Raw genomic sequence first — 14916 nt, 5'->3', positions numbered from 1 at the left:
AATTAATACCACTTCTATACAGCCTCTTCCAGAAAATAGAAGAGATAGAAATACTTCCAGTTCACTGGGTGCAGTGGCTCATGCCTGTAATCCTAACACTTTGGGAGGCTGAGGCGGATGGATCACGAGGTCAAGAGATCGAGACCATCTTGGCCAATATGGTGAAACCTTGTCTCTACCAACAATACAAAAACTAGCTGGACATGGTAGCGTGTGCCTGTAGTCTCAGCTACTAGAGAGGCTGAGGCAGGGGAATTGCTTGAACCAAGGAGGCGGAGATTACAGTCAGCTGAGATTGTGCCACTGCACTCCAGCCTGGCGACAGAGCAAGACTCCCTCTCAAAATATATATATATACTTCCAGTTCATTTTATGAGATCATTGTTGCCCTAATAGTTAAACCCACAAAGATGTTAAAAAATGAGAAAAGTACAGCCTAATATCTCTTATGAACATAGACATAAACATCCCAAACAAAATGTTAGCAAATCAAATCTAGTTTAGATTTGATATAAAAAGAATGTATTGATATTTGAACATGTAAAAGAATAATATTTGAAAATCAGTCAGTATAATCTATCATATTAATAGTCTAAGAAAGAAACACCATGTGATCCTATCAATTAATTTAGAAATATGTTTAATAAAATTTAAAATCCATTAATGATTAAAAACTCTCAGGAATCTAAGAATAGAAGATACTTCGTTGGCCGAGTGTGATAGCTCATGCCTGTAATCCCAGCACTTTGGGAGACCAAGGCTGGTGGAAAGCTTGAGACCAGGAGTTCAAGACCAGCCTGGGCAACATAGTGAGATTGCCATCTCTATTAAAGTAAGAAATTTTAAAAAGGAAGAGACATCCTCAGGCTGATGAAAGATAGCTTTTACAACCCTCCTAATATCATTGTTAGTGGTGACTGAGTGCTTTCTTCCAATGATTAGGAAAAAGGCAAAGATATTTGCTTTTACCACTATTATTCAGTGTTACAGTTTAGCTCCTTATCAGTACAGGCAAGTAAGACAAATAGATTGGAGACCTGGAAATAAAATAGCTTGTCCATTCTTTTAAGTGTGTCTTCGACAGAGCGAAAGTTTTAAATTTTGATGCAGCCCAATTTGACAGTTTTTTCTTTTATAGATATACATTAATTCAGTGTCATGTTCAAGAAATCTTTGCTGGCCCCCAAGTTATGTTCTCCTATGTTTTTTGTAAAACATTTTTATAGTTTTACATTTATATTTTGAGTTAATTTTTGTATAAGATGTTTTGTATAATATTTTGTATAAGATGGTTTGGATCCAGACTGATTTTTTAAAAAAAACTTTTTGCACATGGATGTACAATTGTTCCAACAACATTTGATGTTTGTTTGTTTATTTGTTTGAGATAGAGTTTCACTCTGTCGCCCAAGCCGGAGTACAGTGGCACAATCTCGGCTGACTGCAGCCTCTGCCTCCTGGGTTCAAGCAATTCTTCTGCCTCAGCCTCCCAAGTAGCTGGGATTACAGGCATCTACCACCATGCCCGGCTACTTATTGTAATTTTAGTAGGGTTGGGGTTTTTTCACCATGTTGGCCGGGCTGGTCTCAAACTCCTGACCTCAAGTGATCTGCCCACCTTGGACTCTCAAAATAGTGGGATTTTGAGCGTGAGCCGCAGTGCCCAGCCCCACAACATTTGTGTAAAAGACTATGCCAGACACTAAAGTGGTAAGAATATGCTTTAATCAGCTCCTTTCTTTCCATAGAGGCTGGAAGATGGGGCCTTATCATTAGATGTTAGATGGAACAAATAGTAAATTCTTCTGGCAGTCTTGAATTTTTTCAGTTAGTTAGGCTCTTTAAGGAGGTTAGTGTCATCCTAGGGTGGTGGCCTTGAACTGTTAAAAACTGTGTTAATGTTTCGTTGCAAGTCTTTTTAGGTCAAGGTTCAGGCCTAGTTGAGAAGAGGGCTCAGAAGTTTGGTCAAGGAGAGAATTTTTGTCATTTCTCGACTGCATTCCTTTCCAACCTGGCCAAAACTCGATTGACCATATTTACGTGCTTCTTACTTCTGGATTTTCTGTTTTGCTGCATTAGCCTATGTGTCTATCTCTTTGCCAGCATTATAGTATTTTGATTACTGTCACCTTACAGGAAGTCTTAATATTGCATGGTATGATTCTTCCAATTTTGTCCTTCTTAATAAAAATAGTTTAAGCTATTCTAGTTTTTCTTTCCATATAAACTTTAGAATCAACTTATCCATATCCACGACAAAATTTTATTAGAATTGTTTTAAGTCTTTAGATGAATTTGGAAAGAATTGAAATCTTTGTTGAGTCGTACAAGCCTGGACACAGCATGTCTCTTCATTTATGTATTTATTTTTTATTTCTTTCATAGACATTTTGTAATTTATAGTGTAGAAATACCTGTATGTGTTATATTTATATCTCAGCATTTCCTTTGAGAGAGAGTAATTATAAATGACATTTAAAAATTTTGGCCGGGCGCGGTGGCTCAAGCCTGTAATCCCAGCACTTTGGGAGGCCGAGGCGGGTGGATCACAAGGTCAAGAGATCGAGACCATCCTGGTCAACATGGTGAAACCCCGTCTCTACTAAAAATACATAACATTAGCTGGGCATGGTGGTGCGTGCCTATAATCCCAGCTACTCAGGAGGCTGAGGCAGGAGAATTGTCTGAACCCAGGAGGCGGAGGTTGCGGTGAGCCGAGATCGCGCCATTGCACTCCAGCCTGGGTAACATGAGTGAAACTCTGTCTCAAAAAAAATAAAAAATAAAAATTTTAAGTTGGCTGGGTGTGGTGTATCATGCCTGTAATCCCAGCACTTTGGGAGGGCGAGTTGGGCGGATCACAAGGTCAGGAGATCGAGACCATACTGGCCAATGTGGTGTAACCTCGTCTCTACTAAAATACAAAAAATTAGCCTGGCGTTGTGGTGTGCGCCTGTAGTCCCAGCTACTCGGGAGGCTGAGGCAGGGGAATCACTTGAACCGGGAAGCAGAGGTTGCAGTGAGCTGGGATCGTGCCACTGCACTCCAGGCGAAAGACTGTCTCCAAGTAAAATAAAATAAAATAAATTTCAAGTTTCCAATTGTACCTTAGTGGTATTTAGAAGTCACTTATTGCATGTGTCAAACTTGCATCTTGTAATATTGCTAAACTCACTTAACCAGTCTTAGTAGGATTTTTAAATATATAGATAACTTGGGGTTTTCTGCATAGATAATCATATAATTTGCAATTCTGTTTCCACAGGCAAGCCTCTAACTCAGTGGCTATTTTTATTGAACTGAGGTTATTTATTGTAGTCTTTATCCTTGATATGTGCCAGATTTGCAATAATGTTCAAAACTTCCTCCTTTTGTGGTTAAAAGTGCCTGGTTTTTCTCTTTTGTGCTTGCCAAGATACATTGGTTTTGAGAAAGCTTCTTATAAATACAGGGCCAATGAAAACTACAGTCAGTTTCCATTTTTGTTAGATTTTAGCAAAATTTTTCTAGTATTTTGTGTGAGAGACTTCAGAAAACCAAAGTATAATTTGCAGAATAGGAGAAAATGTTATACTACACTAGGGGAATTTGAAGACAGTGATGAGTTTAAAAACCTTTTATTTGGTGTGACTATCTTGCAGATGCCATTTCTCTACAGGGAAGGACTTTAAAATATAGTTTGTTGTTTGATTTGTACTGCAGGGTAGATTAACTAAAATAATTATTTTGTCACCTAAGTTCTGAATTGTGGCAGCATTAGACCCTAAAACTATATTTTATTAAAAAGGCCAGCAGCAACACAAGGTATTTTATAACTTCTGAAAACACTTTTCTAACAATTTATTTATAAGTAAACATACAATTTAAAAAAGGATTTCTTTCTATCATTTGTGGAGCAAGTGGAAAAGGGTTCTTAGTTCATATTCTTTGATTAATTTTTGTCTTAGTTCATTTGGGCTGCTATAATAAAATAGACTGGATAGCTTATAAACAACAGAATTTTATTTTTCATAGTTACAGAGGCTGGGAAGTCCAAGATCAAGGTGCCAGCAGATTCAGTGTCTGGTTAGAGCCTGCTTCCTCACTATGTTACCACCTGGTGGAAGGGGCGAGGGGTTTCTCTTAAGTCTCTTTATTTATTTATTTATTTTTTAAGATGGAGTTTCACTCTCATTGCCCGGGCTGGAGTGCAATGGCGTGATCTTGGCTCACCACAACCTCTGCCTCCTGGGTTCAACCGATTCTCCTGTCTCGGCCTCCCAAGTATCTGGGATTACAGGCATGTGCCACCACACTTGGCTGATTTTGTATTTTTAGTAGAGACGGGATTTCGCTATGTTGGTCAGGCTGGTCTCGATCTCCCAATCTCAGGCAATCGCCCACCTTGGCCTCCCAGAGTTCTGGGATTACAGGCATGAGCCACTGCTCCCGGCTTTAAGTCTTTTTTATAAGAGCACTGAGTCTTCACTCTCATGACTTAATTGCCTCCCAGAGGCCCCATCTCCTAATACCAGTCACCCTGGATGTTAGGATTTCAATATTAGAAGTTTGGAGGGATAGAGACATTCAGAACATAGCAATTATTTTCTGCCTTACTAAAGATTCAGTTACCTATTCAGTTATTCATTGTCTTTCCCCTAATATTAAAATAATCTTAAAGTGCAATTTATGTACTTGGTATCTCCTTAAGACTATTACACCACAAACTACTTATTGTTTTCATCCTGCTCTACTGTTAAACGTGTTAAAAATTTTTTTGGTTAGTGCTCTTTTGAAAGAATATTTACATGCATAGGGTTTCTCAATTGGTTACTTTTCAGTCAATTATCTCCATCTTGTTTGAATATGTGACTGTCAGCCATCTCCAGGTTCTTTCCTTTTTTCCTTCCGTAGTATTAATAATAATATTTTGATGGGAATTGAACATTATTCCTCTCTTCTGAAAAAGCTTAGGGATTTATATAGTGGTGTTCTGTTTTGACTTTCTCACCTTGGTGGTGGTGGTGGTGGTTGTTTTTTAACAGAATACCTGATTTGACACTTAGTTGCCTTAATGAAATAATGCGGTTTCTGCCTTCTAATAGGACATTTTTCATGCATACCCCTGTATAGTTTTGCCCACATATGAAAACATATGCCCTGTAGATTTGGGCATTCTTGATTAAATATGATGAAAGCTGTACAACAAAATAGTACTAAATCACTTTAGAATTTTGTTACTAAGATTATAGAGTAAATCTAAGACTTTTATTTGCAAATGAGAAAGTGTATGTACTGAAGAGGTTTTTAATGAGAGCACTTTACTCCACATGCTGTTTCTACCACTTACTACTTGTATGGTGCCTTTTATAAAGTTGTCCTAACCTCTTAGAGCTTACTGTCTCCATTAAAAAAAGAAGATTATGTGTAATTCTTACATTATAGCAATTACCTTTCAATATGGTTGTGAGAGTTAAGAAAGTGCTTTGTAAATTATATAGCACAGTAGAACTATGTGCTATAATGTACAAAAACTCTTTGTTTTAAAGTAATCTGAGATGGTTGTAGTTTGACCAATCTCTTTCCAACTTACTGTTCAAATTATTCTTCAGGCATTTCTTATCTGTGTTTATACTGGGGAGAAATTAAGCCTTTTTTCTTCTTTTCTGTACTTCTCCTTTACCTGAGTTCTGCCTCTTCCATATAGAAGTGAAGAACTAAAGAGTTTGTTGGAGTAAAAGAATCAGAGAATGTGCCTTTGGCTGTTATGGGAATCTAATGTTTATTTTATATTGTAACTTTATTTGGTGAATACAGAAATAGGCTTAGCAATCAGTTTCTTTTTCCCTCTGAGCATGAATGTGTGTAAACATTGATTTTTTTTTCCTTCCGTCTTCTAGTTACAGCAATTGGAACTTGCACAGATACAGCATAGAGATGCTAATCTCACAGCTCTTGCAGCTATTGGACCAAGGAAGAAGAGACCACTAGAATCTGGAAGTGAGGTATTGAAATAATGTTCATTATCTTATTTTTAATGTCAAGAAAGCAAGCCAAAAAGAAGCAAAGACTTAAAAATAGTTTACCCTGTTGTGCATGTTGTTGCTGCCAGACACTTCGTAAAATTTGTCTGCCAATTTTATAAAATCTTAATTTTTGCCAGGTTTTAAAGATGTATATCACCTTGAACTTACTACTTATTTCATACTACTTGCTACTTATTTCATACTTTTTCTTTCCCCCATCTCCAGTCATACTGAGTCTTCCAGTATTTCATTTTTTTATTTCTGTACATTCTTTCTAGTGTTTTTATGCAGCCCTGTTTTTCTGTCTAAATCTGGCTAATCTTCTAAGTCTGAACCTGCCTTCTTATTTCTTCTATGAACTCTGACTATTCATTCGCATACCAGCTTCTCTTTTTCAGAGTACATGTGTTTTGCATGGCTTTAATTGTTCCTTATATGAACATTTTCTCTTTTGTCAGATTATAAACTTTTTGAACAAGGACCGTAATATTAGTCTTTTGAATTCCCCTTAGAATAGGCACATGTTTACTCAATAAATATCCTTAATTATTTGGATTAAGAAAGAGTCCTACATCTTTGGAGTAATTATTTAAGATAATATTAGCCTTTTAGCTTTAGGAACAATCATCAGGGCTGAGCCAGAGGTATGCTAAGAGCTCTGGCAGGGCATGGTAGCTCACATCTGTAATCCTAGCACTTTGTGAGGCCAAGGCGGGCAGATACTTGAGGTCAGGAGTTCAAGACCAGCCTGACCAACATGATGAAACATCGTCTGTACTAAAAATATAAAAATTAGCTGGTCATAACGGCAGATGCCTATAGTTCCAGCTACTCGGGAGGCTGAGGCAGGAGAATCACTTGAGCCTGAGAGGCAGAGGGTCAGTGAGCCAAGATTGTACCATTGCACTCTGGGCGACAGAGTAAGACTTCATCTCAAGAAAAAAAGCTCCGAGATGAGGTCACTAATAAAAGAGCTATAGCTCATCTTATTCTTCTGTATATAATTTAAATCTTTTTGAAGGAAGCTTCCCACCAATGTTGATCTGAACATTGGTAGTTTCTAAATGAATGCCACTCACCTTAATAGATGAAAGATTTTACAATTTTAGTTCTTTTTCATTTTAAATGTAATATATGAAATACCCCCTCTCCTGCCCAACCAGATGTAACTACTGTTAAGTTTTTCACATATCCTTCCAGGGATTTGTTATGAATATGGGCACATATCTGACATGCATTCACAAATCTACATGTGTGGTTTTGTTTTTAGTTAAATGTGATTAAACTATACCTATTATTATGCCCTTGATGTTTTCCCCCTTTCCACAATCTACCTCATATAATTTGCTTCCATACTCTTCAAGGGTGTATGGCATCACTGTATTTAAGTAAACCATAATTTATTCAACCAATCCTCCAGTAGATATTTAGATTGTTTCCAGGTTTTTTCTTTTATTGCCTCAGAGAACATTTTTGTACTTACATTGTTGTGTGCTTGTACAATGTAAGTACAGGCAAAATTCGAAGACATGGAATTCCTGATTTAAAGGGTATGAACATTAGGAAAAACTCTATGGGAAAAAATTCAAACATATACAAAGGTAGAGAGAACAGTATAATGAACTCTCCAAAGGTTGTGAACATTAAGAAAGGGCTTCGTAAATTGTGTATCGTAGTAGAACTGTGTCCTATATAATGTACAAAAACTTACTTTATTTTAAAGTAATTTTCTTTATATCTGAAATGGTTGACTATAGCTGGATCAATCTCTCTCTAACTTACTGTTCAACTTATTCTTCGGGTATTTCTTATCTGTGCTTATACTGTTATATATAGCACCACCCTGCTATTGCGACCATCAATTTAATTTTATTTACTTATTTATCTTTTTATATAGAGACAGGTCTTGCTCTGTTATCCAGGCTGGAATGGCACAATCTTGGTTCACTGCAGCCTTGACTTCCTGGGCTCAAGCAATCCTGCCACCTCTCATCCACTCAAGTAGCTGAGCTACAGGCACACACCACCATGCCTGGCTAATTTTTTTTTTTTTTCTTTGTAGAGAGAGGGTTTTCCCATGTTACTTAGGTTGGTCTGGAACTCCTGAGCTCAAGCAGTTCACCCACCTTGGCTTCCCAAAGTGCTAGGATTGCAGGTGTGAGCCATGTCGCCCAGACAGGACCGTCAATATATGCTTAATCTTGTTTCATTTATATTTGCATCAACTTTCTTAAAATTTTCATCTCTCAGATTATTTTAAAGTCATTCCTAAAGTCATTCCCACACTCAGTATTATTTAATACATAAATATTATTTGTTGCTCATGATTTTTATTAACTATTTAAAAATTATCCTCTAAGTTGTATCAGTTTTTATATTCATTAGTGTGCCTGTCTCAGCACACTCCCATTAATACTGGGAACTGTCTTGGCATATTATGGCTGGCTGAAAAAGCAATTTTTAATAGAGTGTTTAAGTTATGAGTAAGTTGAGTGACTTTTCATGTATGAATAGCCATTTTCAATTTTTCTTTTCCCCATGGAGTTAATATTTTTCAGTCCATGAAGGAAATAGATCAACCCGTTTGCCCTGGCACTGTTTTCTTTCAGTTTGGGCTTTATTCATCTATAAGTTTTTATTTTTCCTTAAAAAAAAGCCTCAGTCTTTCCATTTTATTTTTGTCTTTTGGGTTTGTAGTCTATTTAGAAAGCCGTTTCTTAATTAGAATTATGTGTTACTACTTTTATCATTTCATTTTTTAAATATAAATCTTTGATTCATAGTGAACTTGGGTAAGAGTTGATGTATGGATTTAGCTTTACTCCCTCAGTCCTCTCTCATTCTCCCTTAGGCTAATTGTCCCAACACTGTTTACTCAGTAATTCTTTCCCTGCTGATTGGAAATGCTACCTTTAGTACACACAATTGTATATCAAAAATACAAATTCTCATATTTGGGTCTGTTTCTGTACGCTCTGAACCAGTGTTCTCTAATTGAACTTTCTATGAATCATTTCACTACGTAGTAAGATAGAGCTTCAAAAGCAACAGACTTGTGGTCTTCTCAAACTCAGTGCTGTACACATGTCTTTGACTGCAGCTGATAGAATGTTTTTGGTTTTGTTTTTTGTTTTGAGATGGGGTCTTACTCTGTCACCCAGGCTGGAGGGCAGTGGTGCGATCTCAGCTCACTGCAACCTCTACTTCCCAGACTCAAGCTATCCTCCCACCTCAGCCTCTTGAGTAGCTGGGACCACAGGCACATGCCATGTCACCTGACTAATTTTTTTTTATCTTCAGTAGAGACTGAGTTTCACCATGTTACCCAGGCTGGTCTCGAATTCCTGAACTCAGGTGACCCACTGCCTCAGCCTCCCAAGGTACTGGGATTACAGGTGTGAGCCACCATGCCTGGCCTGTTATTTTTATTTCTTGACTTCTTTATTTACACTCATTTTATAAAGAGAGAGTTATAGAATTATTAAAACCAGATCTCTTTGAATTGTAATATTTAGATTACATTTGAGAAATAACTTCCTGACAGCATTTAAACCAGCTTGAATTTACCTCCGTGTATAATCTCTAACATGTTTTCCAATGACAGCATTTTATGAAATATATATAAAAATATGGAATGCTTCATGAATTTGCTTGTTATCTTGCACAGGGGCCATGCTAATCTTCTCTGTATCCTTCCAGTTTTAGTATATGCGCTGCCAGAGTAAGCATGCCAGCATTCTTTAAGTTTCTCTAAAATGAAGTGGAAACTCCCTAGTAGAGTAATAAAAAGAGGTAGATTGCTCAGTCAACAAATGATTATTGACTTAGTGGGAAGGGAAGGGTTAATTTTATTCCCTTCCCTTTTATTAATCCATAGGCTCTCCTGTGTCTGCCATGCTTGCTTAAAGCAAGCCGTGTAGATACCTTTTTATTTGAGAGGAGGGGATGTTTAACTATGTTCACATTTAAAATGTCCAAATGGTATATAAGAGTATTTTTCCCATGTAAGAAAAGAAGAATATTTAAAATAGCTTTTCCTTGTATATTCTTTCTGAAAATTTCCATGCATATATTAGGTTAAACCATATGAACTTGTAATATTTTTAGGTGAACAATTGTTAAGTATTGGCAGTTTCAGATAGTTCAACCTAATACAATAATTATATATATGTGCTTTTAAAATATATATGTAATAATTATAGTTTACCTTTATCAAGCAATTAGCATGTATTATCTTCATTAGTCCTCACAATTCCTCTGTAAGATCATACTATTGTTTTCCTCAAATGGAAAAATTGTGGTATAGAGAGGATTCGTTGCTTACTCAAAGTTCTATAATTAGTAAGTAGAAGAACCCAGGTACATGTCCAAAGAAATTGTGTGCTTTTAACTACTATAATGGGATCATCTTAAAAGCAGTACTCTATAACTTGTCGGACAATGTGACTTGGACATTAATAGGATTCTTCAGAAGTGCATACCAGTAGGACATACATATATACATGTATGTACAGGGCTATTAAAGATGGGAATTGACTCACATGATTATGGAAGCTGGAAAGTCTCACACTATGCTGTCTGCAACCTGGAGAACCAGGAAAGTTGGTGATACAATTCAGTCTGAATGTGAAGTTCTGAGAAACAGGTGAGCCAGTGGTGTGGTTTAACTCTCAGTCCAAGGCTGAAGACCTGAGAATAGGGGTGGGGAATTAATTGGAAGTGGGCCACTGGTGTAAATGTTGGAATGAGAACCTGGAACTCTGATGTCTGAAGGCAGAAGATGCGTGTACGAGCTCTAGAAGAGAGAGTGAATTTGCCCTTTCTTTACCTTTTTGTTCTATCCATGCCCGCAACTGATTGGATCATGCATCCTTACATTGGTAAAGGTGGTTCTTCTTTATTCAGTCTACTGATTCAAATACTAATCTCTTCTCAAAACACACAAAAACAATGTTTTACCAGCTATCTGGGTAACCCTTAGCCCAGTCAAGTTCGCACATAAAATTAACCATAATAGACATTTTCCCATACTGGTACATATCTACTTGTAAACAAATGGAAATATTCTTAAATGTCTGTTATAAATAATGCATCCTGTATCTTCATGTCATCATTTATTTTACAGGATTGATTTATAGAAGTGGAACTTCTAGGTTTTAGGATATGCACAAAATTTAATAGATACTCATAATGCTTAACAAAAGCATTCTAAAAGTTTCCACTGCTAATGAGTGCCTATTTCCCCATTTTCTTGCTACCAACAGATAGGATCAATCATTTAAAAATGTTTGTCACTGCAATTTTTATTTATTGCATCTCTACCAATCCTGTGTGCCCTTTTCAAAGGTTGAAGTTCTGTTTTTACATGGAAACATGATGAAGTGTTGAGCAACCTTTAAAATACCCTATATGAGAAATACTTAGATTTTAAAACGTTTAAGTATTAAAATCATTTAGCAATAATTTTTTCATAACTTAGAAATGTGTACATTTTCAAATAGAGAACCAGGTTGAATTCTTATGGATATTTAAATGATCTTAAGTAGGTGTCATTTTCTTTACCATATTTGCTAGTTTTTATCATTTGAGGATGGGGTTAGATTATAATTGAAATATTAAGCCTGAAATTATTTTGGAAGACTCAAAGGCTTAAAATCTTTTAGGGGACATACAGTATTTCTCAAAGATAATTGTTTCTGGTTGCTGTTACAGGTGATTCTTCACTCTGAAAAGGTGCATACGTAATTTAACTAAAAGTCTATTCACATGAAAGGCCCAGCTTTAACTTGCATTTCCTTAAGGGGCACAGGTAGCAGTCACTCTTTACCTCCATATTCTTCCACCAGGCTACAAGGGACCACAGTTTTCTCAAGTGTTTCTTATTTATTTGTTATAGCTGACTTATTAGATGTTTAAACAGATTTATTGTCATCTAACACTTTTTGTAAATATGATATAGATTCAGTAGAATTTAGAGCATGCTGTTACTTTAGACAAAGTGGCTCTTTATAAGTTTTTTTTTTCTTTATATTCTGTTTTGTTCTCACTTCATGAACAAATCTGTCTCACTGTTCATGAATGGCCTAAATATAAATCTGAATTTTAATTGTGTCTTTAAAATTTTCCAAAGATTTAAAAGTTTTCTCTTTGTTGGCTGTCTTAATGTGAAATATGTTAAATTGCATATTATCGGCTTATCCTTTCTTTGCAAGTCCCGCAGAAATGAGAGAGACTGAAAACATATATTAACAAGAATAAAAAAGAAAGGAGAAAAATGGCAGTAAGGGTATTTAGTAGAATTTGAAAGTTGATTCAAACTAGTGACTAGAGGCATTCTTTCTGAGAAAAATAACTAGCTTAAGAGAAGAGAGAGGAAGCCTGAAATACTGATAGTCAGATGCATTGCTTTTAAATAACAGATTGGCAAGGATCACCAGATATTTAAAGAAAAGCCTTTATGTCAAAGATAAAAGGGAGAATATGGAAGAAAAACAAGGCATGAAGCAGAAGGAAACTGAAAAAAGGGAAAAGAAAGGAAATGGAATATATTACAACCATTACACTAGACTAGAAGGCTATTTGAAAGAAAAGCAGTTGGGGAAAACGAAATACTGCTTTGGAAATGTAAGGTGTAATGAAAGAAATAAGCAATGGTAGAAGAGTTAGAAGTTAAAACTCAGGACTGCTCCAAAAAAGTTACTTTGTTTTTAAGACAAAGATGGTGTGCTGGACTTGTATAGTGTCAAACTAGCTAAGCTGGAACTGTTTCCCAGATTTCTTTTTTCTTTTGCATTGTTAGCATGGGCCATGAAGCATTTTGACTTTGAAAGGTAAATGTGAAACTGCAGCCATATTCTTATGCTCAGAAGATCAGGGTGAGGACAGCAGATGCTATTTGCTGCTCACAGGCATTGCTGGCATGGGCTGGCATAGGCATTGCCCAGCAGCAGGGCTCCTTAGCTTCTCTTCTCTTTTGGCCTCTCTGAACCCTGGGCCAGACCTAGCACCAGATGCAGAGTTACAGCTGAACATGAACTGTTTAACTAGGTTAACAATTACTTATGGCCAAATCTCTGGTAAGACAATTTGTGTCAGCCCCTCTTCCTTCACAAAGAGAACACGTTTGGATTTTAAAGGCAACATGCACCTCATTTAATCTGAAATGGGGATTGTCCCCCTTTTCATGACCCTTGCTCCGCCTTATTGCCCTAATAAGGAGCTCCAAAGCTTACCCTCTTCTCTTAACATTTAGTGTGTGGAATCTGTCCTCCCACTTTGTCTTACTGTTTTATTTTCAGTGGGCTTTTCACTGTCTGCTCTTCCCAGGTCCCTTTCCTGTTATTGTCACTCTTACCTTTTGACTCCTCACACTGGTGATTTCTTTTAGCTCCTGCCTTCCTTTTTAATGTGAATTTCTAAATTTAAAATGTTTGTATTCATCAAAATGAATATATGTATATTGTAGAAAATATAAAAAGAAATTAAAGGTTATCTAAAGAAAATTTATTGCCAGTTGCTTTCCTCTCAAAGCTAACCAGTTTACATTCCTACCAGTGTTTTATGAAAGTGTTTATTAGTATCTCATCAATACTGGATATTGTGATTTTAAAAAGTAATCCTTGACGGCTTTTGTCATCTCTCAGTCTTTTGAATTGAATTGTTAATCTTCTTTCCATCCTTTATTTAGGAGTTGTAATATACTTGTTGAGATGGCTTTTGTATTATTCATTCATTCATTCCTCCCTCTGTTCACCCAGTGGTACCAAGTACAATGGCTAGGTCTCAGCTTGCTTGGAATTTAGCAGTCCAAAAAGTTAGCTTTCTTTATCATAACAGTGCTGGATCTATGCTGCTATGGCTTTTTCTGCCTTAACACAAAGCATGATGAGGGATGTACAAGGAGCCCATAATGCACCTTATTAGCATGGTGGCCGTGATAGATACTTGTGGTTAAACTGAAAATTAGCAGTCTATTATTAGCAAAGTATTAAGCTTACAGAGCCATCTCTGAACCTTTAAGATTCCCATATTTTTTCCTCAGGTATTTTTAGTGTCTCATTAAGTATTCTAGTCACTGTTCTTCCCAGGGCAAATTGTGTGTTGATGTTTTATATATAACATTTGAGGCTTTACATGGTATTTTTTTTCTTTAAATCACTTTAATTATAGTTAGCCTAATCATGAACTTATGCTGAGAAAGTTTTTTTATTTTTATTTATTTATTTTTTTTGAGACAGAGCTTCACTCTTGTTACCCAGGCTGGAGTGCAATGGCGCGATCTCGGCTCACCGCAACCTCCGCCTCCCGGGTTCAGGCAATTCTCCTGCCTCAGCCTCCCAAGCAGCTGGGACTACAGGCACGTGCCACCATGCCCAGCTAATTTTTTGTATTTTTAGTAGAGACGGGGTTTCACCATGTTGACCAGGATGGTCTCGATCTCTTGACCTCGTGATCCACCCGCCTCGGCCTCCCAAAGTGCTGGGATTACAGGCTTGAGCCACCGCGCCTGGCCGAAAGTTTTTTTTTTAAAGGCTGTCCGGCTTTAAGACAATTTCTATGTGTTTTCAGGCTCCCAGGAAGCAGTTTTTGAAACACTCTCTGTCTGCTTCTTCTGTCATTTAGATTACTATTACTCTCCTTAAGTTGTAGTGTTCTCGCATGACCAGTTATATTGTTATTATTCCATAATGTGGTACCTGTTTCTTTCTGCCTCTTATGCAGCTGTTTGGTATACGCTTCAGTGACTATGAGAAGCACGAATTGCCTGTTACATAAGATTACCTATAATAAGTATCAGTCAGATCTTAGAGCATTTTCCAAAGTGATAGATCAGTGCTAATTAACAACAAACCAATGTTTATGGGAAAAGTGGTTGGTAACTCTATAAACTTTCCATAGTTTAAATGACAGT

General features: G+C 36.7%; 1 protein-coding gene and 1 non-coding gene across 5 annotated transcripts in view; one reads left to right on the top strand and one right to left on the bottom strand.

Annotated features, from left to right (window-relative positions):
- TAF4B (TATA-box binding protein associated factor 4b) overlaps positions 1 to 14916 on the top strand; it is a 157989-nt gene that overhangs the window by 124653 nt on the left and 18420 nt on the right. For 3 of the 4 annotated variants that reach the window (XM_017498249.2, XM_037727905.1, XM_017498228.2), the window contains 2 exons: positions 5880 to 5984; positions 11718 to 11738. In XM_017498249.2, coding sequence (XP_017353738.1) covers positions 5880 to 5984; positions 11718 to 11738 — 126 coding nt within the window. The remainder of the gene's footprint in view (positions 1 to 5879; positions 5985 to 11717; positions 11739 to 14916) is intronic. The other variant, XM_017498239.2, reaches the window with a different exon arrangement.
- Positions 9629 to 9734, bottom strand: LOC119467153. The gene has a single exon (XR_005195689.1). It is a non-coding gene; the product is annotated as a U6 spliceosomal RNA (small nuclear RNA).

Source organism: Cebus imitator, unplaced genomic scaffold (assembly GCF_001604975.1).
Source record: "Cebus imitator isolate Cc_AM_T3 unplaced genomic scaffold, Cebus_imitator-1.0 Scaffold12, whole genome shotgun sequence".
Lineage (NCBI taxonomy): Eukaryota > Metazoa > Chordata > Mammalia > Primates > Cebidae > Cebus > Cebus imitator.
This window is presented reverse-complemented; position numbering and strand designations above follow the sequence as displayed.